The sequence below is a fragment of the Genypterus blacodes genome, unplaced genomic scaffold, assembly GCF_046128005.1.
Source record: "Genypterus blacodes isolate CSIRO-AG114 ecotype Tasmania unplaced genomic scaffold, CSIRO-AGI_Gbla_v1 ptg000058l_1, whole genome shotgun sequence".
Taxonomy (NCBI): domain Eukaryota; kingdom Metazoa; phylum Chordata; class Actinopteri; order Ophidiiformes; family Ophidiidae; genus Genypterus; species Genypterus blacodes.
Window position 1 is genome coordinate 2,103,727 of NW_027466870.1, and position 25,450 is coordinate 2,129,176.

At 43.8% G+C, this 25,450-nt stretch overlaps 3 protein-coding genes across 6 annotated transcripts; all 3 read right to left on the reverse strand.

Annotated features, from left to right (window-relative positions):
- Positions 1–98: 98 nt before the first annotated feature.
- scamp4 (secretory carrier membrane protein 4) lies at positions 99–4,903 on the reverse strand. Of its 3 annotated transcripts, none has more exons than XM_076153046.1 (7): positions 4,707–4,903; positions 3,861–3,892; positions 3,627–3,755; positions 3,362–3,518; positions 2,204–2,305; positions 1,640–1,757; positions 99–1,544 (listed from the first exon to the last, which is right to left on the reverse strand). In XM_076153046.1, exons 1-7 carry the CDS (start codon positions 4,886–4,888, stop codon positions 1,356–1,358), a joined length of 909 nt encoding a protein of 302 aa, XP_076009161.1. In that variant the 5' UTR covers positions 4,889–4,903; the 3' UTR covers positions 99–1,355. The 3 variants fall into 3 exon arrangements, with proteins under 3 accessions (XP_076009161.1, XP_076009162.1, XP_076009163.1); XM_076153047.1 differs by having other exon boundaries at positions 4,684–4,793; XM_076153048.1 differs by having other exon boundaries at positions 4,700–4,774.
- A 970-nt stretch (positions 4,904–5,873) lies between these two features.
- Positions 5,874–9,804, reverse strand: gclm (glutamate-cysteine ligase, modifier subunit). Its single transcript, XM_076153522.1, has 7 exons — positions 9,512–9,804; positions 9,132–9,197; positions 8,435–8,519; positions 8,178–8,234; positions 7,861–8,063; positions 7,351–7,465; positions 5,874–7,054 (listed from the first exon to the last, which is right to left on the reverse strand). The coding sequence occupies exons 1-7, from the start codon at positions 9,647–9,649 to the stop codon at positions 6,885–6,887; spliced, it is 834 nt and encodes a 277-aa protein (XP_076009637.1). The 5' UTR covers positions 9,650–9,804; the 3' UTR covers positions 5,874–6,884.
- A 597-nt stretch (positions 9,805–10,401) lies between these two features.
- ifi44g (interferon induced protein 44g) lies at positions 10,402–13,408 on the reverse strand. Of its 2 annotated transcripts, none has more exons than XM_076153650.1 (8): positions 13,380–13,408; positions 12,512–12,645; positions 12,216–12,258; positions 11,754–11,949; positions 11,376–11,522; positions 11,069–11,240; positions 10,779–10,879; positions 10,402–10,640 (listed from the first exon to the last, which is right to left on the reverse strand). In XM_076153650.1, the coding sequence occupies exons 1-8, from the start codon at positions 13,391–13,393 to the stop codon at positions 10,449–10,451; spliced, it is 999 nt and encodes a 332-aa protein (XP_076009765.1). In that variant the 5' UTR covers positions 13,394–13,408; the 3' UTR covers positions 10,402–10,448. The 2 variants fall into 2 exon arrangements, with proteins under 2 accessions (XP_076009765.1, XP_076009764.1); XM_076153649.1 differs by having other exon boundaries at positions 11,376–11,528.
- Between the last annotated feature and the right edge of the window lie 12,042 nt (positions 13,409–25,450).

Consider the following 25,450-nt stretch of genomic DNA (forward strand, 5'->3'; position numbering starts at 1 on the left):
CTTTAACATGGACTCAGACTGAAGGAAATAACTTCCTGTCATCTCAGCAATGTAAGAAGTTCCCTGAGTATCAATATGACACACACACACACACACAGTCTGAATAAGAATATTTATTGAAATGTTGTCATATTTAAAGGCGACTTTGACACTTCAGCATTTTCATTTCATTTATCAAATCACAAAGAAAAACAAAATCAAACACGAATCCTGGCAGTCGGCCATGAAGGACACTTTAGTATGAGGGGGGGAAATAAAAAAAAACAACTTCTTAATGGGCACACACCTTTTCTTCCAGTTAGAGTTTAGATACTTACATGCAAGCTGAGTGGGTACCAAAGTATAAATGTATATAAAAGCAAAAGAGTCCTGTGTGTGTGTGTGTGTATCAGGCTGGCTATTGAAAAGGTAAACTATGCACAGACCACTCTGATAATCTGCATTGTTTTGGAAAAAGTGAAACTAGCGGAATCTTTGAAGGCGCTGAACCGAGCATGAGAACCCACTGAGGCTCCAAACACTCTTATCTACTTTGGGTGTGACTTCAGTATCAAAATATAGGAGAGATCCAAGAGTTTTTTTGGCACATTTTTTGGATTGCGCAACGGCCTTCTTCGACCGCATTTCACACATTGCTTCACGGGAACGCCGTCGATTAAACAAACGAGAGAAGCTGCATCTGTTAAGGCAGAGGAGGAGTCAGAGAAAGCATAGGGCAGTGCTCCGCATGCAACACCGGCACGCAGGGGTTAAGGCGCATTCAAGAAGCAGCGGCGGCGGCGGCTGAAGCAGAGGGGAGCGCTGGACAACATTAGGCACCATGTATCAAAAATAAACACAAATGCTCCCAGAATTGACACAAATACACAGAAAACATTGGCATCACATTAAAATCGTGCAGTTATTTTTTTTCTTTCTTGTTTCAAAACAAACCTGGACATACTTCACTTTCTAACATGCAGCTCTGGCAGTAAATAAAACAATCCCATCATAAAGCCCATAACTTAAGGCACACACACACACACACCCCTCATCTAATACTTCACTTTCTTCCAGTTGTATATTTTGTTAAGCAACATATTAAATCTCTCTAAACAAATGTCTTATCTATGTGAAACTACTTTTCTGTGACTCTTCTAAAGTAAAGTCCATGTAAACACAGGTGAAATGGAATGGAGCCCTCTCTAGATAAGTCTTCAGTCTGTGTGAAATCCTCTCCTCTATCGTTCCTCTCACTCAAACACAAAACATCAAAGCGTCTCGTCACATGAAGGTGAAATCATACAGTGTTCAGCGTACTTGTGCGCCGGAGGAATGGCCGGCTACCTGTCTCCCTCTAGAGGCCGCTCCCCGTATCACCACTGACTGTTGTCGGGGTAGTTGGGCACCGCCGCTGGGTACTGGGGCAAACTGGGACCCTGAGCCGTCTGGGCCACGGCGTTGAAGCCCGCTTCCCTCACCGGTGCGCTCTTCCACAGCCCGGTGCTCCACTCTTCCTGGGCGCGCTCCAGACTCCCGCCGCCGCCGCGGTACAGCCTGTGCACCTGCAGGAGACCGGACGCAAGGGGAGGAGGGGCGGGAGGGGGTTCTTAGTGTGCGTTTTGTGCAGCGTGTTCATTTGTGCAGTGTGTATACTCACCCTAATGAGAACCAGTCCCATTAAAAGCGTCACCACAGTGAAGAGCAGAGTTGTGATAAGCATCACTATAGCAGAGCCCACGTTGTAACTGAAAAACATCACTGTGGCGATCCAGCCGCTGCGGTGCGTCGGTGAGGGTGAGGTGAGATGAGGAGGTAGTAAGGGTTAGTCAACCGTGTGCAATTAGCAACTAAACATCAAACATCACTTAAAGAAGCCATGAAGCAGTGAGGAATTACGATGAAGTCGGAAAACATTTGAATGCAGCACGACGACAAATGAGGGAATGACATCACACAGCACACCAGCACTGAAAGGCAGTTTGAAGTTTCTATTCATTACTTTCCAGAGGATTTAGACGCCTGTGTTGTTTCTATAACCTCTAAAACTAACATCACTCAGACAGATATTTAGAGAAATGAAAGCAGACAAAAATGTATTACTCTATTCACTGCAACCGCATCCGCTACCAAATGAATCTGATCTGCGTGTTAATGTGCGTTTATACACTTAAAGGCGCCCTCTCCATGCAGTACGGCCCCAAACTCTTAAACTTCAACTCACCATGTTCCCCAACCAGAGATGCCTAAAGCCTGGATGAGGGTCAAGACGCACTGAAGGAAGAAGATGAAGAAGAAGGTCATGAAGTTGAAGGAGCTGTCGGCCCTGTGGAGAGATGGGGGGGACGGCACGGTGAGAGCTGTGGCCGTGCTTCTGTCATTGCTTCCTGCTTTCCCTCCCACAAAATGGATACAGAGGCAGGGCGACACACTGAAGTGAACTAGATACGCCGAATCAACCGAGTCACAGATAAGCTACAAACTGTCACTGTGGAGGACAAAGCCATCGTTTATGGACTCGTATACTTCAACAACTCCAGTTAGCTACTTTATATATTTATTTTGGATGTTGTAGCAACTTTAGATGCATTTCCCCTCTAAAACAAACACACTTTTCTCTGTCCCAACACACCACCTGCTCTGTAAGCGTGCATATTGAGAGCCGTGAGCAGAAGTGACGGCTGGGCTCAGCGGCCCGGACACAGACAGCAGCCGCAGCATATCTGGGTTAAGCTGCAGCGAGTGGCGCGTTAACTGCTGCTGCTCTAAACCACAACTGTTCAGAACGTGTCAATGATTCCAGTTGATAGGAACATAAATCAGATGTAATGTTGGATCATTCAGGGGGGCTTCGTTTGGGATTTCCTTTTTGTTTTTGTTTTTGGTTTCTCTTTGATGCGTTCTGAAGCTGCCTGCTCTGTTGTATGATGTCATCCTGCCAACCTACCAGATTGTAGAACTAACAACACTGATGTCATCTATCTATGTCGTTTCAACACGACCTTTGCTGCTGTCGCTCTGTTGTCTCTTTACACAGCCCGGTTCTCTTTAAGGTTTTAGTTCTCTTCTGTCTCTCCTCGTCTTCGCTTCTCTGCCCCCTGAATGCTACACAAACATAGACCCGACTCACAGAACCATGACACTGTGGCTTCACCGGTATCACTCTTGTACAGAACACAATTATTCACCAACGATAACAATACATATTTAACAAAAGAACCAAAAAGATCTGATCAGAATCAAACAAAAACAAACTGACAAATTTCAGTGTTTATAGCTGAGATGGCTTATCAGTTGTGTTGTTGCGTACTTTACATACAATATAAAATACAAATATGAGCATAGCTATGGAAACGGTGCAGGGTCGTGAGGCTGAACTCACCTGAGAGCTTTGTACAGAGGTCTGAACCAGCAGGTGTAACTGCAGGGGCTGAAGAGGATGAGCCACAGCAGGGAGAAGCCAAAGTTGGCGGCACTTCCTCCCCCGGCCCACCAGGCAATGCAGGAGATCACGTTCATACACAGCGTACCCGAATACACTGCAGAGAGGGAGGAGAGGAGAGGAGGGAGAATGAGAATTTGCGTTTCTTTGCTGAAATTCAGGAACATGTATGCACAAAATGGAAGGCGGCGGCCTGAACGCTCACTCATCCAGAGGTTGTAGACTCTCCTGACCAGCCACTGGTGGGGAGCGGGGATCTCATCCTCGATGCTCTGATAGAAGCACGGCTTGATCCGGATGAATGACGGCAGGGGGGGGAAATTATTCTCCTTGCCTACAAATAAAGAAATCAAACAATTACATCATCATGTGCCTGAAAACAAATGCACTTTTTTTTATAGAATATACTAAATATGAAGACATTTTTGGAGAGACAAACCTGCCATTTTGAAAAAATTCGCCTCTAATTTCCTGGAAATAAAAAATGCAGAGAAATACAATCACATTAGAATCTCACAGTTACTTTGACACAAACACGATCATGGGAGTATAATGTGCAAACAATACAATATAATATAAATTCAAATTCAGTAAAGGAGAAAAAAGAGAAGTTAAAAGAGAAGGTTAAACTATAAACAAATGTCCATGAATGAATGTGTACAGCTAATCTAAATAACAGATTAATTTAGAGATATAAATAGATAAGTAACATTTAAAGATTTAAACATTCATGCTACCAAAACAGAAGCATAAAGTAAACTCAGACAAGTTTGACACTTACTTCTGACTGGAAGGAGTTTCCAGCAGATTTAAGTCTGTTAATCGGAACTCTGGTGTTTTTCCACTGTAAAAATTATCTATTCTTATTGCTTAAATGTGTATTTTCTCTGTACACAACTTCACACTTTACGAGCTAAACCCTGCGGCACATTTATGCCTTCAACTTTACCAACAGCTCGTTTCTAAACAGCTAAATGTTGTCTAGTGTTGTTGTTATCAATAACTAAAAAACATTTGGGCTTCACTAGATTAAGAGAATGTTAATGTGATGTTATTGCGTGCTTACTTTAGTTAGTAAGTGTGTGAAATGAGCGGTAGCAGCTAAAGCTAGCGTGCTGTTTTGCAGCTGGCTCCACAGATAAGTAGCGTGTCCAGCTTTATCTAAAGTAGCGTTAGGGTAGGGGTCGCTAAAGGCCGGTAGCTGTAACGACAAACGTTAAAAGTGTACGCGTTACCACGTCGCCGTTAATAAAAAGACATACAGATGTGTAACGTTACCGATTACCGTTTGTCTCCTCCCGCTTTGTCGGCGCCCACCAGGATCCAAGAGTGAGTCTGGCCAGGATGCGCTCTGGCAGAGGAGCCGCGGTCCCGTACGAGCCCGCTGCGCTGCACTGTAGCACTTGTAGTTCTAAACAGATTCCTTTCCGTAAGTGCGGGCGGCAGAAGAACTACATCTCCCAGCATTCACATCGGCGCTGCGCGAGAAACTCATGATCGCAGCGTGTCACAACACCCACCCGTTTTATGAATTACACCAGGACCAGCCCGTCTGCCTTAAGATGAGCCGATATCTGAAAGAAAAGCGGAGATACTTACAAACTGACGGCCAATATTTGAAATGTGAAATTATAATACATATTAACTAAAAGGGGACAATAGCATGATGTATGTTGGCCATGGAGACGGTAGTAAAGACTTGTAATGAACCATGGTTCAAGGTTCAAGGTTCCTTATTTGTCACATGAGCATTATTGCAAAGTAAAACATGCAATGAAATGGAAGGGCACTTAGTTTCTGTGCAATACAACCAAATAAGAAAGGTGAATAAGATAGGGATCAGAAAAAAATGCATCTATATACACCATCAGAACTATTATCACTACGTGCTAAAGGACAAAATTAAGACTTTTCCTGTGTTAAATCTAGGAAATTCCAAAGACAATTCTCAATCTTTTGGATGTGATTGATCTTATTTTATCAAACACAGGTTTACTTATATGATCGGTCCATGCATTAGATACATCCTCGTCTTCATCCACAACCCTGAATGTTTTCATTGCACTGACACACTTCTCTACTTCCTCCATTCCTGTGACCGGTCGGTTTTTTGAGAATATGTAGAAAATATCAGACATACAAACTGTGAGACTTTAACTTTGAAATTCTCTAAAATGATACAGTAAAAGTGCTTGATTTTGAGTTAAATCTGTGGTCAGGTTATTTATTGATTTTATTTTGAAAAACGGATATAAATCTGTTGTCTGTTGTCAGTCTGTTGTGTATCCTCACGCTAACTTCCGTTTTAATACGGCTACCACGAAGGCGAAAATACGTGCGCGCTCTAGCGGCGCTGATTAGATGGCGCAGTTGCTTTGTTATTTTTCTTGTATTAATGAACGATTGACGATAAAAAAAAAAGAATATTAATAAATGAGAAAAACATGCGACAAAAATTTTGATCTTTTTAATAAAGCCAGTTCATGATATACATTATGTGTCAGTATTAAATACGTTTACAGTACCACAGAGGATTTGTCTGCATGAGATTTACTGGACCCTGTGAGGAAGAACGACCATCATTCCAAAACAAACTTTCACATTGCCTTGTCTTGGCGTTTCCAGTGCTAACAAAGGATATAAATGATAAGAACTTCAATCTCCAAATAGGGCAGTACTTCCATCTATAAAATAAATCTCACAAGCATAGTAAGAGTGAACAATAACCGAGACACCAAACAAACAGTGCAGTTAGAGAAAGGTATTGGAAAAACAATTATATTAAAACCAAAATAGACCAATGCAATCTAATTAAATCATCAGAAGCATAAACACAGACACTGTATGCAGGAGGATCAACATTCATGCATTCTTTTCTTCCCAGTGGAGGAATGTGCAGCAGGAGTACAGTGCTCTCCTTTGATTCCATTTCTCCTTTTAAAACTTTGAAACAGGTGTACTAAAACAATCAATCAACATTTTTTTCTATTCCTCTTCATATTTCCATGTATTGCAGCATTTAAGCTCTTTTCTCATGATCACGCTTTAGGGTTTGGGAGGCACCGGAGGCACTTCACGTAAGAACAAGACTCAAGCGACCGCCTTCCGTCAAAGTCTCCCAACGCCTACATTTCCTTTAGCAAAACGAAGCCTCTGCTGCGAGTGGTTTGACGACAGTAAAAAGTATTGATTGGTACGGAAAATCATCTGTCACGTAGTGTGTGTGTGTGTGATATCGTGTTCTGTTTTCTATTTCACTGGCAGTGTAGTCATACCTTCACATATTTACCTGAAAAAAATACAGAGATATATATCAAACAAAAACGTCGGGACCGGTGGTGATTAGCAGCATCTCTTATTTACAGCTATGACGTTGCATGGCATGTGTGTGTGTGTATGTGAGAAAGAAAAGGATGATAATGGTTCCATCCCTGTGTCTGTCCCCTTCTCTGGTGGGGTCGTGCTAGGGTTTTGCTTTCCTGGCACTGACGAGGTAGCCCTTGGCGTTGATGATGCCCCGGCTCTTGACAATGATGGAGTAGCGTAGCACCCACTCCAGCCTCCACTCGGCACCGTTCAGCTCCTGCGCTCCCTCCTGAAGCACCTCCTGGAATGTGGCTGCAGACATCAGCTCTGAAACGCAAGAGGTCCACGGCGATCACTTCATAGCTCAAGGAGAAGCATTAAAGTACGAGTCACCACATGTGAAATACCACACGCACACGCACGCACACGCACACGCACGCACACGCGCGCACACACACACACACACACACGCACACGCACACGCACACGCACACGCACACGCACACACATAATGAATTTAAACCCTCCGGGAATAACAACCTTCAATTTGGGATTTTTCATTTAAGTGTATGAAAAACCTGTAAAACCTTTTGACTCTGAAAAAATAAAAACAGTGCCTTCACCTTTGGGATCATTGTGTGTGAGCAGCTGGATGTCAAACTCCTTAGCAAAGGCTGTCAGGTCCGGTGGCATCACACAGCAGGAGGCCAGGTTGACCTGGTTACTGCTGGGCTTCACCTGGAACAGGACACGGCATCAGGGACGGGATTTAATATTCAGTTTGAACAATAGAAGCTCTGTGGTGGTCAAATCCTATTATGCGAAAATGCAAATCACCTTACAATATTCTTATATGCAAAACTTCCTCTACAGTCAAAGAGAACAACACCAAACCCCCTCTTCCACCTGAGCTTGTGTCGGTACTAAACTAAGAACATTTCAGAGTTTTTCCACTGCAAAAACACTCGGCTAAACAATAAAGTGCAATCAGGAGAGTTGAAAAAAAAGCGAAGGTATACAAGTATGACTCTGCTTCTAAGTGGTGGGAACGCACATCAGTTCTTGGAGGGGGCGAGCTGAGCACCGGCAGAGCATCGGCTGGACTGTGACGGCGGAGAAGCAGCCCCACTGACCTGAGCCCAGTTGTAGAGCTGTTCCAGGAGATCTTTGTCCAGGTCAGAGGTGCCGATGGCTGCAATCTGCTGGTTCCTGACCAGAGCCTCCAGCTCCTCCCAGGCGGGCTGAAAGTGGGCCAAAGTCTGATGGTCACCGTCCGTAAGCAGCGGCGGTGCTAAGATAACAGAGTCAAGTTGGGACACAGCCAGCGTCTGAAGGGCTTTAAATAAAAGACAAAGAAAAGTCAGATCAGTAATAGCATAACAGTAATAGTATGTTTGAGGTTAAGAAGAAAGTTCCAGATCAGCTGTGCTTTAAGAGATCAAACACTCACCCATCTCCACTGCATCTCTGATAGAAGACTCGCCAGACTCACACAGGAACAATTTAGCTGTAAAACACAAGCAGCATACAGTGGCATGATAATGAGCTCAGTGACTTAGTGTTACTGTGAAAAGGCAAGATGAAATCATTACCCTGTGGTCAATAGTGTCTGAGATATTATACATGTATAACATAAAGACCCCATAACGAATGCTGCCCTGTGTCTCCCTGCAGAAGGTTCTTATAGTTTATAGAATATAGACTGACCCGACACCTTCAGCTCCTCCCTCTCCTCAGGTGTAATAGCATCTGTTGGCTGAGGAATGGAGCAGTCCAACGTATCTGGAAGGTCCTGGAAAGTCAAGACAAGAGCACATTTGAGCTTTACAACGTGCCCAGTACACACGGTGATAAAGCACAGATTGGCTGAGGAGAAGACAAACAGCCCCGACAGCATTGTTTTGATCCGGCCTCTTTAAAGAGCTCAGGAATGTGTTTGTTCACAATGACTTCACAGAAAGTGTATTGATTTGAGGATAGACTGATTGCACAATCCCCCAACTGACAACTCTTTCTGTGCCCCAATCACTCACCCCAACAAATCACACACACACACACACACCCTCACCCACAGGGCTTTTAGCAGCCAACACAGCATGATCATCACCCTGACAGCTTGCTTTCAGTAAGCGCAGCGGCCATACTTTGATGTCTGGCAGTTATTTTTGCTTTGTCAGGCATTGGAATCTTCTCAATGCATCATCAGTATCTACTTGGCACAACAACAGTCAATTCAAATGCTGTTTTGTTGAGAGTTTTCTGTATGACAACATGCAAAACGTTTAGGATTTGTTGTGTTTAGATGCATGTTCCACTAGATTCAATGTTGGGGTCTCTGTGTGCAACTATACACTGCCATGTGACTGAGACCATCAGAGACACAACAACACAAACTCAGTCTTACCTCGTTGGATGGCGGCTGTTTGGTGGAAACCCAATCACTCAGCGTGGCTTGAATACACTGTTTGAGCTGAAACATGACACAGAAACATGAATGTAAGAACTTCACTGCTGTTTTTGATCCACTTTGAACATTTAGTCATCCATTCATTCATTCATTCAGCAGCAGGTGGAGGTCACCTGTTATTGTCTGCTAACGATCCACCTGACGTTAGATCATAAAGTTGCATTACTTGTTTCCCAGCGGTGATCTAACACTTTAACTATAACTATATACGCGGGGATTTCAGTAATAATACACCGAGTAGCTAATGAAATATTAAGCCGGGCAGCCTAGCCAACATGCTAGCTTATAAGTTGCACGCTCAGTTGTTAGTGTGTTACCTCTTCGCTGGGTGAGGACGGACATCTCTTCTTTAACCGGCTCCGGTTCACTAAATTCCCGGTGTGGAGCCTCAGAGTCTTGGCATGGTTCAGCCACGTCTTCGCACAGGGGCCCGGGGTGCCGTTTAGAGACTCCATGCGCTTTCCTCGGACTAATAGTTGCTAAAAGTCGTAGCTCCAGTCGCTGTTAAAGTAGCAGTTAAGACACGTAAGAGCTCGCTTAACACATTCACATGTAGCTCTGCTCCGGGTCGTTAGAAACGTAAGAGTCAGGATGACTTGCAGCTTGTGTTGACTTAAAGCGCTATTGGTTTATGGCCGCGTGGACACGCCCACGCGGGGTGCGTGGAAAACCCGAGTAGGATCTAGACTAGAGGATTCATTTTGGATATAACAACTGCGATTGAGTCGGCGGTCATTTGAAACTCTGTGGTCAAATCAGCCGCACCCACATTTGGTGTACGCGTACTCCCGCCTTCCACCTACTACTAACTACCACCTGAGTGCGGGGATACACAAGTGACTACATCCGTTTTTCAAAATAAGCAGGCAACACAATTTTTTTTTATCTTGAATTAGATATAGATAAAAAATAAAAAATTCTCTATGTTTACAATTTGAGGAGCTTAAAAATAGTAATTCCCCATCGTTACTGATAATGGCTGATATGGTTGTGTTCAAGGCAACTCTGACTACAACCTAAACCTCTTCATGCAATAAACCCGACAGAACCTGACAGTAAGAAGTATTAGATTCCAACACAAAAGCAATATCAGACAAAGGCTAGTAAACACCACAGACCACTCATCCTTTACATAGCCACACTTTTTATTTTGACATGTTTTCAGAAGTGTTTTAACAAAAAAGTACAAAAGTTTTCAAAGAATGTGGAACAAAAATGATGAAATAGTATTTGTGGAGAGTATATATTGGATGTTCATATTTCCACCTTGCCACTGTGTTTTACTGCGTTGTCCTGCAGGTACAGGTCAACATACTGCAGGATGTGGTCGACAGCGCTGAGCAGAAGCAAGTCGGTGTTCTCATCCACAGTCAGCTCTGACGAATAGTTCTTCACCGGGACAATGTAGGAGGCGGACATTCCCAGCAGGGCTCCAGCTTTCTCAATCTAAATACAAACACAAGAAATTCATCTAAATAACAGTCAATTACAGAGGGTTATGGGTGGCAGATGTGATGTCCAGCCATTCCATATTTTTATTATTATTTCGACAATTGCATATTATATGCCACAATCTCTCTCTACCGTTTGCTGAATGATGCGGCTCCTGTAAACCTGGGTGACATCTTTGGCCGTTTCTGAGCAAATCGAGTCCACGTGGGTCAGCAGAGCCACCTGGTGAACACCTAGCAGAGCAAGGTATGAGAGAGGTTCACTATATTATACATTTCAATTTCAGGGCTATACATCTCATCAGAAACATCAGTTGACAAAAATGCTTCTAATGTGGTAAAAAACAAATATTGCAGCATAATTGTGACACCAAAGAGTCAGATGGCTTCATATCTTTCAGTCTGTGCCCATCTTGTGCTCACCCAGGTCACTGATGTGCTCCCGGAGCTGCTGGAAAGTTGTGTTGAGACCTTTGGGATAGGAGGAGATTTTGGAGGCGTCCACCACAAACACCACACAGTGGATCTTGTCCTCGAGCATCGGCTTCTTCACATAGCCCACAGTCTCTGACCTCACTGGCTGTGCTGCCCTAAACTGGAAGAGATGAAGACTCAATGTTAGATTTGGACGGATTGAACACTCTCTTGAAACGATAGATGATAATGTTGCTCACTGAAACAGACTCCAGGTTAGATCACAACACAGGATAAGTATTCAAATCCTGCCTACCCTGTGTCCCTCAGGTACATGACCTTTAATGGTGGCCAGGGTGTCATGAAGGCTCAGCCCGGTCATCTCTCCATCAGACAGGCCCATAACATCACACAGCACCAGCCCAGTAGGCTCCCCTCCCTTCTGACCATAAATGGTGAAGGACTGCAGCTGATGCAAGGAAGATTGAACTGATATACAACTTTCCATCCCGACAAAGAACACTTGCACAATCATTCACTGATCCCATGTGTGGCGGCGAAGCAGCAGAGCATCTCATAGGACGTCTGTGACCTCAGCAATGCTCCATATCAAACCAGTTGACTCAGTTTATGTATCACCGGTCAAACTCTTCTCTCACTAAGGAATCATGTTTGAACGGCCCAGATATCCCACCTTCTTGGTGAAGCTAGTCGAGGACGACCCCACCATGGCACGGTTGGTGACTCTTCCATTAAACACAGACTGGACCGAACTGATGAAGCTCGACTTTCCAGAGTTGACCGGGCCCAGAAGGAGAACCCGAGCCCGGGTCACCTCCTGACAGCTTGGCCTGTAGGAGCCCACGGTCTTCATCAGGCTCATCTTTTGCCTAGGTTTGAATGAAAGCTGCTGTTGTAAATGGAACAATATGGCTCTTTATGTTCTGTGTAGAAATATAGGGACACTCACAACAACGTCTTATACACTTTGAAAGTAAACACAAAAAGTACTTATATGGGACCAAATCCCACCAGCAGTGAAGTTATGAAGAACTTATCAGTCAAGCATTGTAGCATCAAGCATCATGTACCTCTTTCCACTGCTAAGGGTGACAGCAAAACAATTATTCATTTGTAAAGTCCAGGCTGTACTCACTCTTCTGTCCACTGCATTCCTCTCCATGGATCTGCCAGCGTTGCTGTAGAGTTTAAGAGTTTCATGGGTAAACACGGAGGAAGATGAAGCTGAGTCTAACTTGTGTTTTCATTTGGTTGTTTGGGGAGTTTTCTTATTCAGCAGAGAACTAGTGATGTCACACTCAGACATTTAAAGAACTTAAAGATCTCTAGAGCGGTCAAACAAACACAACATGTCTGTGTGTAGAGGCAATCCTATTAAAAGACAACTCAAACATGAAGAATCTTTGACAAGAAAATATTGTAGTGACTTGCCTGAGAATGGAGGATATATTTTGTTATTCTCAGTCTTTTCTTTCTTTCCCTCTTCCTTCTGAGTGGTGAGGGAGTGCGTGTCGCTGGGTGCATCCTCTGTCTTGACAGCAGCCGTGCGGGGTCCGAAACTAAAGCTGTGAAAAAAAAGAAACATACATGAGTCTGAGGAGGAGGAAGAAAATGAAGAGGAGGGACAGCAAACAATATGAATGTATTCACATGACACAATAAGATTACACAATAAGATTACGATCACTGGCAGTAACTACTTCCTCATAACATTTAAACCACAAAGGAGACTGAGCACAACACTAAACCTGCTGTAAAGTTAGAATACAATGTACTTGCAGATGCAGCTAACGTTATTTCAGGCAAAATGTCAGATGAATTTCGAAGTTCAGCCTCTATCAGAGACTGACCACTGTAACTTTACTGACACTACATTTACACTAAATGCTCATGTCGAGTAACTTCTCTACCATCAAGAAAACTAAAACAACCACTCTTATTCTAACTCAAACATTGTGTGTGCGTGAAAGGAACTTATTTTAAGACTTCACTGTAAAAAATTAACTTCCTGGGCACTGAGGACACACACAGAACACACGCTTTCCATGCTTACACCATTATGGAGACATTTCCAGATTCCTAACGGGCCTTTCTATCCGACTGAAATTATGTTTCGGTTTCTTTTATGTATATTTGTCCACTTATTGTGTACTTTATTGTGCTTTTATTTACATTATACCCCGTAACAACAACAAAAATAACAACTGTAATTCCAGGTTATAACATTTATGAAATAGTATTTCCCTATTCACGGCAAAACCTTATTTTCTATACTACACCAGCTTCATCGTCGACTTACGTGGCTCCTTGCATAATGCGTCCTGGTCGATTGGCAGAGAGAAGCAGATTCCTGTTGACTACAAAGTACTGAGGGACCGTTTTACACTGAAATTGAGAACGAAACCTAAAGTTTATTACTGCCGAAATGTCACGAAACACTTGGAAATGCACAGCACATTAATTTTAACTTACTTCAATAATAATGTTGTACAACTACAACAACAACAACGACAATAACCACCGCATAATAATACAAACTATGAAGAGAGAATTGCGTTATCATTAAACAAAAACTGATGGATGGATGGCATAGATGTTGACACGGATAAATAATCAATACGATAACTGGAAAGTATTGATGTAATGACATTAAACTGATATTATTATTTCTTGTATTATATATAGTTATTTCTATTAACACACACAAACACCCACCCGAAAACATGCATGTATCAAGCATGTCCACTAGAGGGAGCTATAGTATTGTGTTTTTGAGGCTGTAGATCGAGGCCCATTGTTCAAGAGCAGAGGTCAACCTACTGCCTTCTGTGGGCCAGCAAAGAACTCACTGAAACTGAGACGGTGTGTGTGTGTGTGTGTGTGTGTGTGTGTGTGTGTCAGCAACGTCATAGTGGTTCTTTCAGGAAGTCCCCTAGTCTGACTTGACCGTCACCTGTGGACCAATTGAAATAAAAGTGTACAATTGCTTGAAATACGTTGTTGTCGTATTTGTATCCCTGAGTGAATGCATAGATTTGAATGATATAGAATTACACTCAAATTGAAAATGTTGGGTAAGTGTCTCCTGGCTGGCGTGTATGAAGGTGAATGCACACTCAGCAGAAAATCCCTCCGAGACAAGTAAACACTAAAATGACATTCTCGACTCTATGCGTCTGTCGTCCTGCCCTGATAGTCTGGGCTGTTTTGGCTAAGAGCCTCCTTTCCTCATGAAGCTTCGATGACAAATCAGGCATAATAACAGCCCACATCTATCTCTGTGACCTTGTGGCCACGCCAAGCTCTTGCTGTGTCCGGAAGAGTGATGGAACCTCTCTTCATATTTCTAAGGTGTTATGACGCCAAGAGCAGCACATCCAAAACTTGCTTGGGGATCTTCTACCAAAAGTAAAAGATACATTGTTTTGGCGCGGGGCTTTCAGTTTATATCATAGCGCAACTTATCTGTGAGGGAAACCAAAAGCAGAAATATCCCCATGACTGGGTGTCATTAACTTGGAGTGTGTTTGCTGACGCCTAGTCTGCAGATGTTATCTTCAAAAAGAAATGAGTCACAAATCTCAACAAAACAGGACCACAAACTGAAAACAGAACACATGACCCACCAGGTGAAGGAGATTCAGCCATCCTGTAACCAGACAACCACAGGTTGCAATCGTTTGGACCACACAAACATACACACACACATTAAATCCTGTATAGAAAAAATCTTAAATTATGTGGAGAACTTACTGAGTCTCAAACACAGGAGAAACCCACAGGCAATGTCATTTGTGTCTAATATTCAGCTGAGTGAATGTTTAGTTAAATGAAATTAAAGTACTCTCAAATGATTCATGTGCCACAGACACACACCTACGTACAGGCGCACACCTACACACACTGCGGATGTTGTTCCTCTGATGCTGTCCTCATGTGCTGAGAGGAATGTGGACATGTTGTTACATGCCTGGAAACAAAATGAATCATAAAATAGATTATTTAGTGAGAACACAAGAAAACAAATCCAATATTAGGGTCAAAGTTATTAGGCTCTACACTAATGTCACCATATGTCAGGTGAATTTAAAAGGTATTTTTTGGTGCCATGTCATCCAACAGATCTTCCATTTGATGATTGCTTAAAATGCTTCAGCAATAATGTGGCATCGTTTCATTGATACTAAAGATTCAGCTCAGCAGGTCTGAGGTCAGGAAGATCAGACTGCTTTAGCTCTGACTCAGCGGCTTCTGCTGTGGTGAGAAGGTCACTGATGGAGGATGAGGCTCTAAACAAGACTCTCTCTCTCTCTCCCCCTCATAAACAGCAGCTTGGCCACCAAACTTGCCATATGGCTCCGATAACACAAAGTCCAGGGTGAACTGAAATGAAATCACTGCAGGTTAAGGTTGAGGCTGCGATGACCAGCAGGAAAACAAACTATAGATAGAATCTAAAAATATCGACATGACGAAAGGAGGCTTCGTTTAAAATGCATGTATCAAATCCTTACTACAACGTACAATCAGGCAACAGCTTGACTTTATGGGCAGGTGCCTGAGCCAAACGCTGAAACTTCTTAAAGCTTATTTCTCATCCCCCTCACCCCCCACTCTCCTTGACCCCCTGTTGTGTGCTACGCATGTAAGTCAACGTGAGTCACCTCCTAAACACGCTGCTTATAGCTGACCCCAGGGTTCAAACTAGCAACCAGAGGCGTGGTTGAGTGCTACTTAATAAAAGTTAACTCCTTCATTAGCCTGTTTGTTGCATCGACCCTCAACTCATCCTTTTTCTTCTTCTACCTCTGATTTCCCACAGTAGCTTGTGACGCCCTGCAAGAAAATATATTCAGACCTGTAATCAGAAAACTTGTGACCTAAGCTCTTTATTACAGTTGTTGGCTTGTTGACATGTTTGGTTTTGTGACGGCTCCTTGCAGAATGTAAATTACTAAGTGTGATGAGACGGTTTATGTTGTTTATGTGTTAAAGCTGGAAGTACATGATGATGTCACAAAGTTTGTCTCTCTGTCTGGGTTGTTTTGGTCTAGGTATCTCCTATCTGGTTGACGTGACTCGCTTTGAAACACAAGAACCACCGAGTGTGTCGCCACAGCCGATATCTGCTGTTTGCCGCAGGGGAGGAAAATATTTGTAACTCCTATCTTGGTTTGACAAATAGACCAAAACACCGTCTGCATGGAACAACTTCTCAGGATGACCTATGTGAAAATCCTATCCAACCAGTGTGTGTATCCTATTTTGTCCTTTGTTAATTGTGTGAAAACAGTTTGTATTTCAGTCTGGAAGTTTCTCAGGCTTCATGGAGGAAAAACACCGACTACAACCTCTAAATGGAGCAGTTATCTCATCATTTACTGTGTGAACAGAGCTGAAGGTGTCAATGGAAAAGTACAGGATTAGTGAGTGTCTAATAAACATGTAGGTGTAGTTTAAAAGGTGGAGCGAAGCACCAACGGCGCCAGGATTGCATTGTTCTTTAATCAGGAGCATCAATCACATACCAAAGGCTGCAAAAAGACACAACAGGCTACGTAGCTTAGTCGGAGTAGGAGATGATCAAGCACGTGCAGTAAATCCCAGCTAACCTAACGTCCAGTGTAAACAAGCTTTAATTAGGAAGTCGTGCTATCAAATGTCTCCCTGCCACCAGAGCTGCTTGTTTGTGCCAGGATCTCACAGACAACTTGATAAATAGCTTTCAGATAGAAGGTGATTTCAGCCAGATGCTATGCATGTGAGTGACAAAGCCCAACAGAGCTGAGACACAAATGGATGTATTTCAGAGGGGAGCGTCCCATTTCAAGGCCCGCTGCAAGTTCTTTACAGGAGCAAAGTATGACCAGCATAAAAAAATGTTTCAATGATGTCAGGGTAGAAAGTTTTAAAGTTGCAATCCACACATTTCCTTTATTCTCCTTCTTTGGTGTTACTGCTGTGTTTTCTCGCTGTGGGTCGAGTAGATCTACACACACCAGGTGTTCGACAGGTCTAATCACGCAGCACACACTACAATCTCAACTGACGTAAAAGCCAGTCAGTGTTTGGTTCTAGAACTCTTCCCACTCGCTTTCCTCTTTGAGCTTTTGCTGAAAGGCTTTAATCCCTCTGGCCAGACGCCTGGTGGAGGGAAGCTCTGTTGTTTACATCTCATCTCCAGGCTCCTCCCCCGGGTGGAGATGCGGCGTCACGTCAACGCAGAGTCTGCATGAAAAAAAGACCAGTCTGTTTGTGTGGAGAAGATGAACCAGGCTGCAGTAACAGTCTGAGCGCTCGTCGTCTTCCAGTGAATAAGAACCTCATGCTCTACTTCCTGTTCAGCCTCAAAACACACAAAAGTGCAAAAGGGTTCAAGTTGCGCAGTGATCTTCATGGCAGAGTAGAGAAATTGATTTTTTTGGCCATCAAGTCAAAAAGCTCCTGATCCTGATCCTGATTCTGAGTCTGATATTATCAAGTCATTTCAGATTTCACAATTGCTACAACAATCTACAATAACAACAATCATTATTATTTTCATCAAGTATTTTTTTGCCTTGTGGAGAATTTTTCCCACACCTGTAAACAACAAACAAAGCTATTTGGATCATTTGTTGTTTAAAGACCACTCAACATGGATCATATGATACATGTTGTGTTGTTGTTTTTGTAGAGTGAATGACTGCCTTTGTGAAATGACACACATTGGAGTAACGTGTAAAACCTGGAGGCCTTTATATTTACATTTAATTACTGTGTTACCCGGAGCAACCTACTGTACATGTGAGATTTAAATATACACACAACACAAGCAAGGATCTGGTTCTAGGAGATCTAGGAGAGATCCTACGTCTGTCTGTACAAATCTACAGGAGGGAAGAAAAGACAAGAAGAGAAGTGCAGAGAAAGTGAAATGGCGAGATGAGAGGAGGAGTAAGAGAGAGAGAAAAGAAAGTAAAAACACAGGTGAAAAGAAGAGAGGAAATGTGATAAGAAGAGGAAACGAGCAAAAAGGAGGAACAGGAGCTGGAGAGAAGGGGAAGGGGGCAGGAACCGGTCTGAACCAGCGTAGGCTGACTCTCGGGGCTATATACCCCCCTTCATATGCCTCCTCCTCCTCCTCCTCCTCCTCCTCCTCTCTTTCCTCTGACTCAGACTGGCTGAAGTTTTTTCTTAGCGCTCCGTCATAGGCTTGTTGTCACCAGGACCAACTTGGATATACATTGCCCAAAACGTAAGAGGATCCACAGCTGAGCGACGTCAGTGACAATGATGATGACAGGATCATCAAGAAGACAAACAGATGAGCAGGTGTCCCCCACGCTTTACATAAAGACATCAGGCAGTGTCATCACTGGGTCAAATTGGGTTTATTGATGATCAGGCCAGCGTCTTTGACATAAGTGCAGATACACACATACCTCTCTGGGACAGTTTGTTCCCATGTCAGAGCTGGGATCTAATTACAGCTCCTATAAGTTGTAGCTCTATATGCAGATACTATGAAGATGTACCACTTCCAGGAAAGGCATCTTGTTTATCACATATTTACATGCGACGGAGTGACTCATGTCTTGTTGATTTGCTATGGTTATTTATTTAAGGATGGCAGGATGGCAGGATGATGTGGCCTTTGAACTATCAGGTGTTTTCTGAATTCAGTTTCCATGTTGGATTGCCAGCCAAAGATCAGATGATAAAAAATTCGATAGCGGAGCAGCAGCGAGGTCAGAGGGTGTGCGTGTGTGTGTGTGTGTGTGTGTCAGCGTCTGGGACGGTGAGAACCGACACTATTACCGGACTCAACCAGGTGCCAAGGCCTAAACTTACTCTCCTGGATGGGTCCTTGCAGCCCGATGTCATGACTTGTGCTCAGATCTGATCTATAAACAAACGTTCCCAGTAATATTCACACATCACGGCAAATTTAGAATCCCTGCATGATGAAGCCAAAGTCACAACGCTGCCGCCCCGCGGTTTCCATTCCGGGGTTATGAGGGTTCGGCTGATACGACATTCTGCTGCAAAGTATGAGGCCTTTAATTTAATTTAATTGAATAGAATTATATTATTATAGTAGTAATAATTATAGTAGTGGTAATGGAATCATTAGTGGGACTCCAGCTCAAGAGTAAACACACTCACTGGATGTCTGAGGCATAAAGGAAAGCTGAGCTGTGCTGGGGGTGGACGACCTTTGACCTCACGCCATAACTCAGACTACCAACTCCCCCATTCCCCCCCGCCCCCCCACACACACACACATCCCTCACTGTGTGATAGTAAGTGTTCTGTGCTGACTCAGAGGATTTATAATGTGTGACCAATGAGAGCTGCGTGGAGGCTGATCTGCCAGTCCAGCATGTGTTTACACTTCCTGTGTAGCATCGGGGAAGACAACAGGAAGATGAAACAACAATATCTCTCACGTGCTGATAACTTCTTAAAATTAGTGTAAAGAAATAGAATAAAAAAGGTTTGCCCAGATGTTTTATCTCCTCATATCTTGCCGGTTCCTGCATCACAATGTGCATCAGAGAGTGGAGCCATTAAAGACCTGAGAGGGAACATAAACCCTGAACAAAAAACAAAAATCCTGAATGAGGATCTACAAAATCACACAGCTTCTCCACCTCATTGATTACAAAAATGCACGTGCTGATCCAGCGTGAGCACACTTTGGCAAGAATCTGTCCGTCTGCCACTGAAAACATCCAGAGATGAAAATGAGTTCCACCTGTGGAGCGAGGAGAAGCAAGGCAGCACCACTTAGATTTTCCATTGCATAATTCTCCAGCTGCATTTTATTCATTCCCCCAGCTGGTTAAAATCCTCCCTGGACCTATACTGTGTGTGTGCATACATATTATCCTATGCAAAAGCAACAATTTCTAGCATGCAGGCTTTTGGCTTTTGTCTCCAGCAGGAAATGCTTTGACCTCTAATCCCATGGCTAAAGAAGAGAAAAGGGGTTTGGGATTTTTGTTTTGTTTTGTTTAAGCTGCACGATTGAAATGGACGTTCATGCTGCGGTAACATTCCTACTGCTGCTGCTTGTGTTTGAGTTAAACAGCTGTGGCGATGCGACCCCCCCCCCCCCCCCGCCCCCCACACAAACACACATCCCCCCGCAAAAGCCCTTGTGTCCAGCTCTGTTCACTGTTAAGGCTCAGTGAAGTTTCTATCAATGATGCTGTCAAACGTAAACATTATATATTCAGAGCTGCTTCAGGCTGCTTATTATTGATTGTTATTATTCCAGATTCCAGAGGGATTTTGATTTATTTATATATTTTTTGCTGTTACCCATGTGGACTCACAATCCTTTAGCTTTCACTTCTGCTTCTTCAATATAAACATGGTTTAGAAATGCATTAAAGATGACCACGCTGGAATAATAACCCTGCTCAGCACGTGTGTGTGTGTGTATGTGCATGTGGAAACTTTCTATATATGCCTGTCCTACATACAGTGTATATAGAGTACATATACAGTATGTGATCTATCCAAACTAGTATCCTTATGACCAGCCTGAGGATCTTCTTGATTCTTCTGGGTGTTGATGTACGCTGCATGCATTAATACACACACACACACACACACACACACACACAGATGCACACAGATATCTGTTTGGTATGTTGGCGCATACCCCTGCCAAGGCCCTGAGCACTGCAGAGAGCGCATGGTCTGCAAAGGGCAAACGAGGCGCTAAACGACTCCCCCCACCCCCCACAGCATCCACCCTGCTGCTAACCTCGCAGCCTCGCTGTGGGGACGGGCCGGCAAAAAGCAGCACAAACCGGCGTGAGCCAGAGCTGCGAGCTACATCGAACTCCCCCCCGCCTGCTCCTTCCTGCTACTCCTTCCTCCCATACATGCATACACACATGCTCACACTCTTACATATTAGGACCGGTACGCTGCTGAGTAAACTATCATTAACTGTATTCATTCTGTGACTCCTGACCCTCATATGAACGTAAATCCCAGAGATGGAGTGCAATGAACGTGCCAGGATTCAGCCTGCGATTCTTGTGATGTTGTTGTTTGTAACGGAATAAACATAAACATAAATCTAGCCTCTCATAACTTTACTCATCTTCAGACGGTCCTTTTGCAGACAGCAATGATTTAGAGTCAACCAATCCAGAGCCACGGCTCATTTGCATACTGTCAACGTCCACCTGATGATGACAGAATGTGGGACGGTAAATGCTGCAGAAGATGTACATGTGTGTGTATGGGTGTGTGGATTTTCTCTTCCATTTACAGACAAAGGAGAACTTTATTGATTTGCTAATATAAGGTTTGGCGATTCCAGTTCATCCCTCTCTCAGATTGAAACCGTATTTAGGGGGTTGCCAGGTTTGATTGTTTATAAGAAATTGGGTTTTTTTCTGTTCCCAAAGAACCAAATGTTTGGATGTAAGGTGAGTCAAGACAATAGCCTCTGTCATGTATAATGCAAGTGATCTTAGACAGAATGTGGTTTTGCTTTTGGCAGCAACCGTACATTTTAATGAACTTTAGTTAAACGGGCCAAGTTTACTCAAGCCTTTCCTGTTGTTGAGAAACGGTGGAGCTTTCTGTGAGCCAGCGTCCCATTAAAAACGCTGAGCTCACTGCTGTCATTCAAGGACTCATGGAAAATGTGTGAGAACTTTCTCATCTGAGCCCAAATGCATAAAAATGCATATAAAACTGTCACTTTCTAAACTTTCTAGCTATTTGCAGCTTCCTTCATTGATTCCATGCGAGTACACAGCTTAATTGGAGGGACAGATACTAGCATTCAGTGTGTGTCATGTAAATGTAATAGCGGTTATCGGTATTATATCTTATGTGCATTCTTCAACCTGTGTGTTCATTGTCGCAGATCCAAAGAGGTTGGCAGCATGTTGATTTCACACTCATATCTACTCTATGGTCACTGTACAGGTCACTCAAACATCGCTGTGTAAAATGTTCCCAAATGGCAACAATGCAGAGTGAGTGTACTGGTGGGGCCACAGCTCAGTCAGCACCGTCCCCAAGCCAACAGCTGGACATTTGGGCATGACCAGCTCTGAGGAGAGGTGTGACTGAAAGTAGAGAAAACAACACACACTGTGTCTGTGTGTGCGTGTGTGTGTGCGCGTGTGTGAGCTTCCTATCAGCTGATGGCCGACCTGAGAAACACAGGAACTGCAGAAAAGCTCCTTCTCCTCTTACTTGTGCTCTCACCAGCCTCAACGTGTCTCAGTGTGCATTTGTGTGTTGTGTTCGCTGTTGCACACATGCATGTGTAGAAGCTATGCTTATGTACACTTTGTTCAGAAAAGACATTGTAGGCATTGTTGTTACTCCTGACCATGATTTTTTTATTGGTTAAATTTGAGGTATAACAAAGACAGGGAAAACCATAAAATCATTACAATCCAGATGAACTCTGGGTTCTAGGAAAGGATAAAAATAGACCTCAGATAAATAAAGGCTGCAACATTAGTCCTGCTGGTCAGTCGGTTGGCTTTGACCCCTCACCCAGTGCCTCGCTCTCTGTCAGGGCCATAAACGAGGCAAGTGCCCTCTCACCGCCATTGTCCTTTGTGGGAAATGTGCCGTTAATATGGGCAAACAAGAGCAATACAAACACAGTTAGCGTGACATAGAGGTTAGCAGTCATCCGTGTCGTTTGATTTGTTTATAGTAGCGACACGAAGGGATCATAATTACTTTGGCGCGGTGGCACAGTCGCTAGTACTCCAGGTGAGCGGGGGTCATGGTCACGTTTGCACAAAACCAAGACAGACTTTTGACATTTCAGTTTCATGTGATACCGATTGACCGATTGCATAAACCCCCCCCCCTTCCCCCTGCTCACCTATGAAAAGAAAATGTGTGCCCTTTGTCTGCACACTGCTCCAAAATAGTTTGGATGGCACAAATGCAAAGGAAATCAATTCAGTCCTTTAGTTAATCTCCCTCAGGCTACAACTCAAACCATCTTTAAATGTAGAGCTGTATATCTTAGAAGGTGTCACAGGGTGTTGCTGTATCTAAACTAACAGAGTGTGCAGAAGACGGTGAATTCCTGTAAACTCTCCACAACTCCTCACTTCTATGTATCGTTGCCGCACCCTCACGTGTGGGCGACAGGTATAAACACGACCCGACCCACTTCTTTTGACCCACACACACTGCCGCCTTTGCTCGGTCTCAGCATTACGATCATTCTACACTATATTTATAATGTACGAGAACACAAACATGCTCATGTTACAGGGACAGGAACACAGCAGGATGTACTGTACAGAGGTGCTGTATGTAGGACAGTTGCAGGGCTGCTGGAACATGCCGAGAGTGGCGTCTCCAGACTTGTAAACATTAAAACGTTTACGGCCGTATCGCACGTTTTCTTTGCACATTCTTGCTCATGTGCACATATAATCAAAATCTTGTGACTTTACTGAGTACAGAGCGACGACATATCTGAACAAATATACACAAGCAGGAGCCATTGATTGTCCAGGAGAATTCCCAGAAAGAGTATTTTCTCACCTCCTTCCTCCAGTTTAAATAAAGTCATGTTATTGGAATTTTTATGGGCCCTCTCCAGCTGTGGGCCCCGTGTTATCGTCACCACCTTTGACCCGAGCTGGGACACCACTGTAAGGCAGTCAACCAAGAAGCTGCTGCACGGGTGAGCCAGTTTATTTAATGCATCAACGCGAAGGGCTATATACATTAATCGCCACATAAACCTGCCTGTTGTTGTCTTTGTTATTGCAAACTTTGCAGAGTAAGTCAGAAGACACACAGGACTGAAACTGGTTTTGTCGGTGTGTGTGTGTGTGTGTGTGTGTGTGTGTGTGTGTGTTTCCTCCCGAAGGCATTTAAACTCTTGCGGTAAGCCGTTTAAAGGGCCGTGTAACGTCACGGCGGCTAAGGTGTTGTTGATAAGTAAGGGAAATTCTAGGTTTGTCCTGATTGGTTCGTTTTCTTGTTAAATGAGCTTGACAACAGTGGGGCCAATGAGAGAGAGCCGAGGGCGGGGTCTGTTGTTCCCAGCTGCTCACAAGCGCGCACACACACACAGGCACACGCAGACACGCACGTACACCCACACAGTTTTTAGTTTCACTTCCCCTTTGTTGTGGGGCTGAAGCTGAATGCTGAAGTCAGTGTGTTCCAAAGTTGTGTGGCTCAGTCTTCACTCTCTAGTCTCATGGAAACACGAAGAAAACACATGTGACAAACATTAAGACAACATGTAGAGGAGCACAGAACAGAACATCAACTAAGCATGGTGTAATGTGAATATCTCACAGTATTACAAATCCAAAACACACTACACATACACACACATTCAGTGCATTAACACCTCCACACCTCACACACATCGTCCATATGTTGTCACTTAAATGTCTGGAGTCTCAACTCGGCTGGACAGAGGAGCCTCTCTCTCTCTCTCTCTCTCTCTCTCTCTCTCTCTCTCTCTCTCTCTCTCCCTCTCTTCTCTTTGTGTGTGTGAGTGTGTGTGAGGGGCTGCTGCACGTTTTTGTGCCCGTTTCTGTAACAGCTGTTTTGTACAAGCATGCAGAGAGGGAGAGAAGGAGTGAAAGAGAGAGAGAGAGAGAGAGAGAGAGAGAGAGAGAGAGAGGCCATAGTTTGTGGGGTTGTAGTGTATTGCCATCCATCCATCCTTTTTTCTCTTTGTTTCTGTTGTTTCTGTTGTGCAGGTCAGACTTTATAACACACATCACGTTTAAACAAACCTGTCATAATGTGTGTTTTTTGCTGTGGTGTGTGTTGATCCAGGTCAGTGCCAGGCTGAACTGGCCGGGGCAGCAGACTCTCTGGTTAGCTGCAGAGGGATTTGACCCTTTGACAGATTTGTTTGCAGCACTTTTTCTGCACTCAATCTGTCACAGCACGTCACTGGGATGTGTTACGTTTATGTGTGTTTTGAGTTTCTTTCTCGGTTTTTGTGAATTTTCCATCTTTCTCAGTCAGTCTGTCTGGCTATTTGCTTCTTGGTTGCCAGGTTTGATGATGCCTGAGTTGAGGATGGCCCACCCAGATTTCAGGCATTCCGAGGCTATTTTGACTATTTTTTTCTGAATAATAGTCAGTGACAGACACACACACACACACAGACACAGACACACACAGTGGACAAAGTGGCACACAAAACATCCCTCTCTCCACTCTTCTTTATTTCTTTATTTGTAGATGTTTGGGTAGTTTATGAACCCTGGGTCATCATCAACATTCACACACCCATTCTTCTCTGTCTCATTTTCACACTCTCTCCCCCTCCACCCTCCTCTCTCCCTCCCCAAATCACCAGTTCACCATTGTTCGGCCGTGTGTTGCGTGACTGGA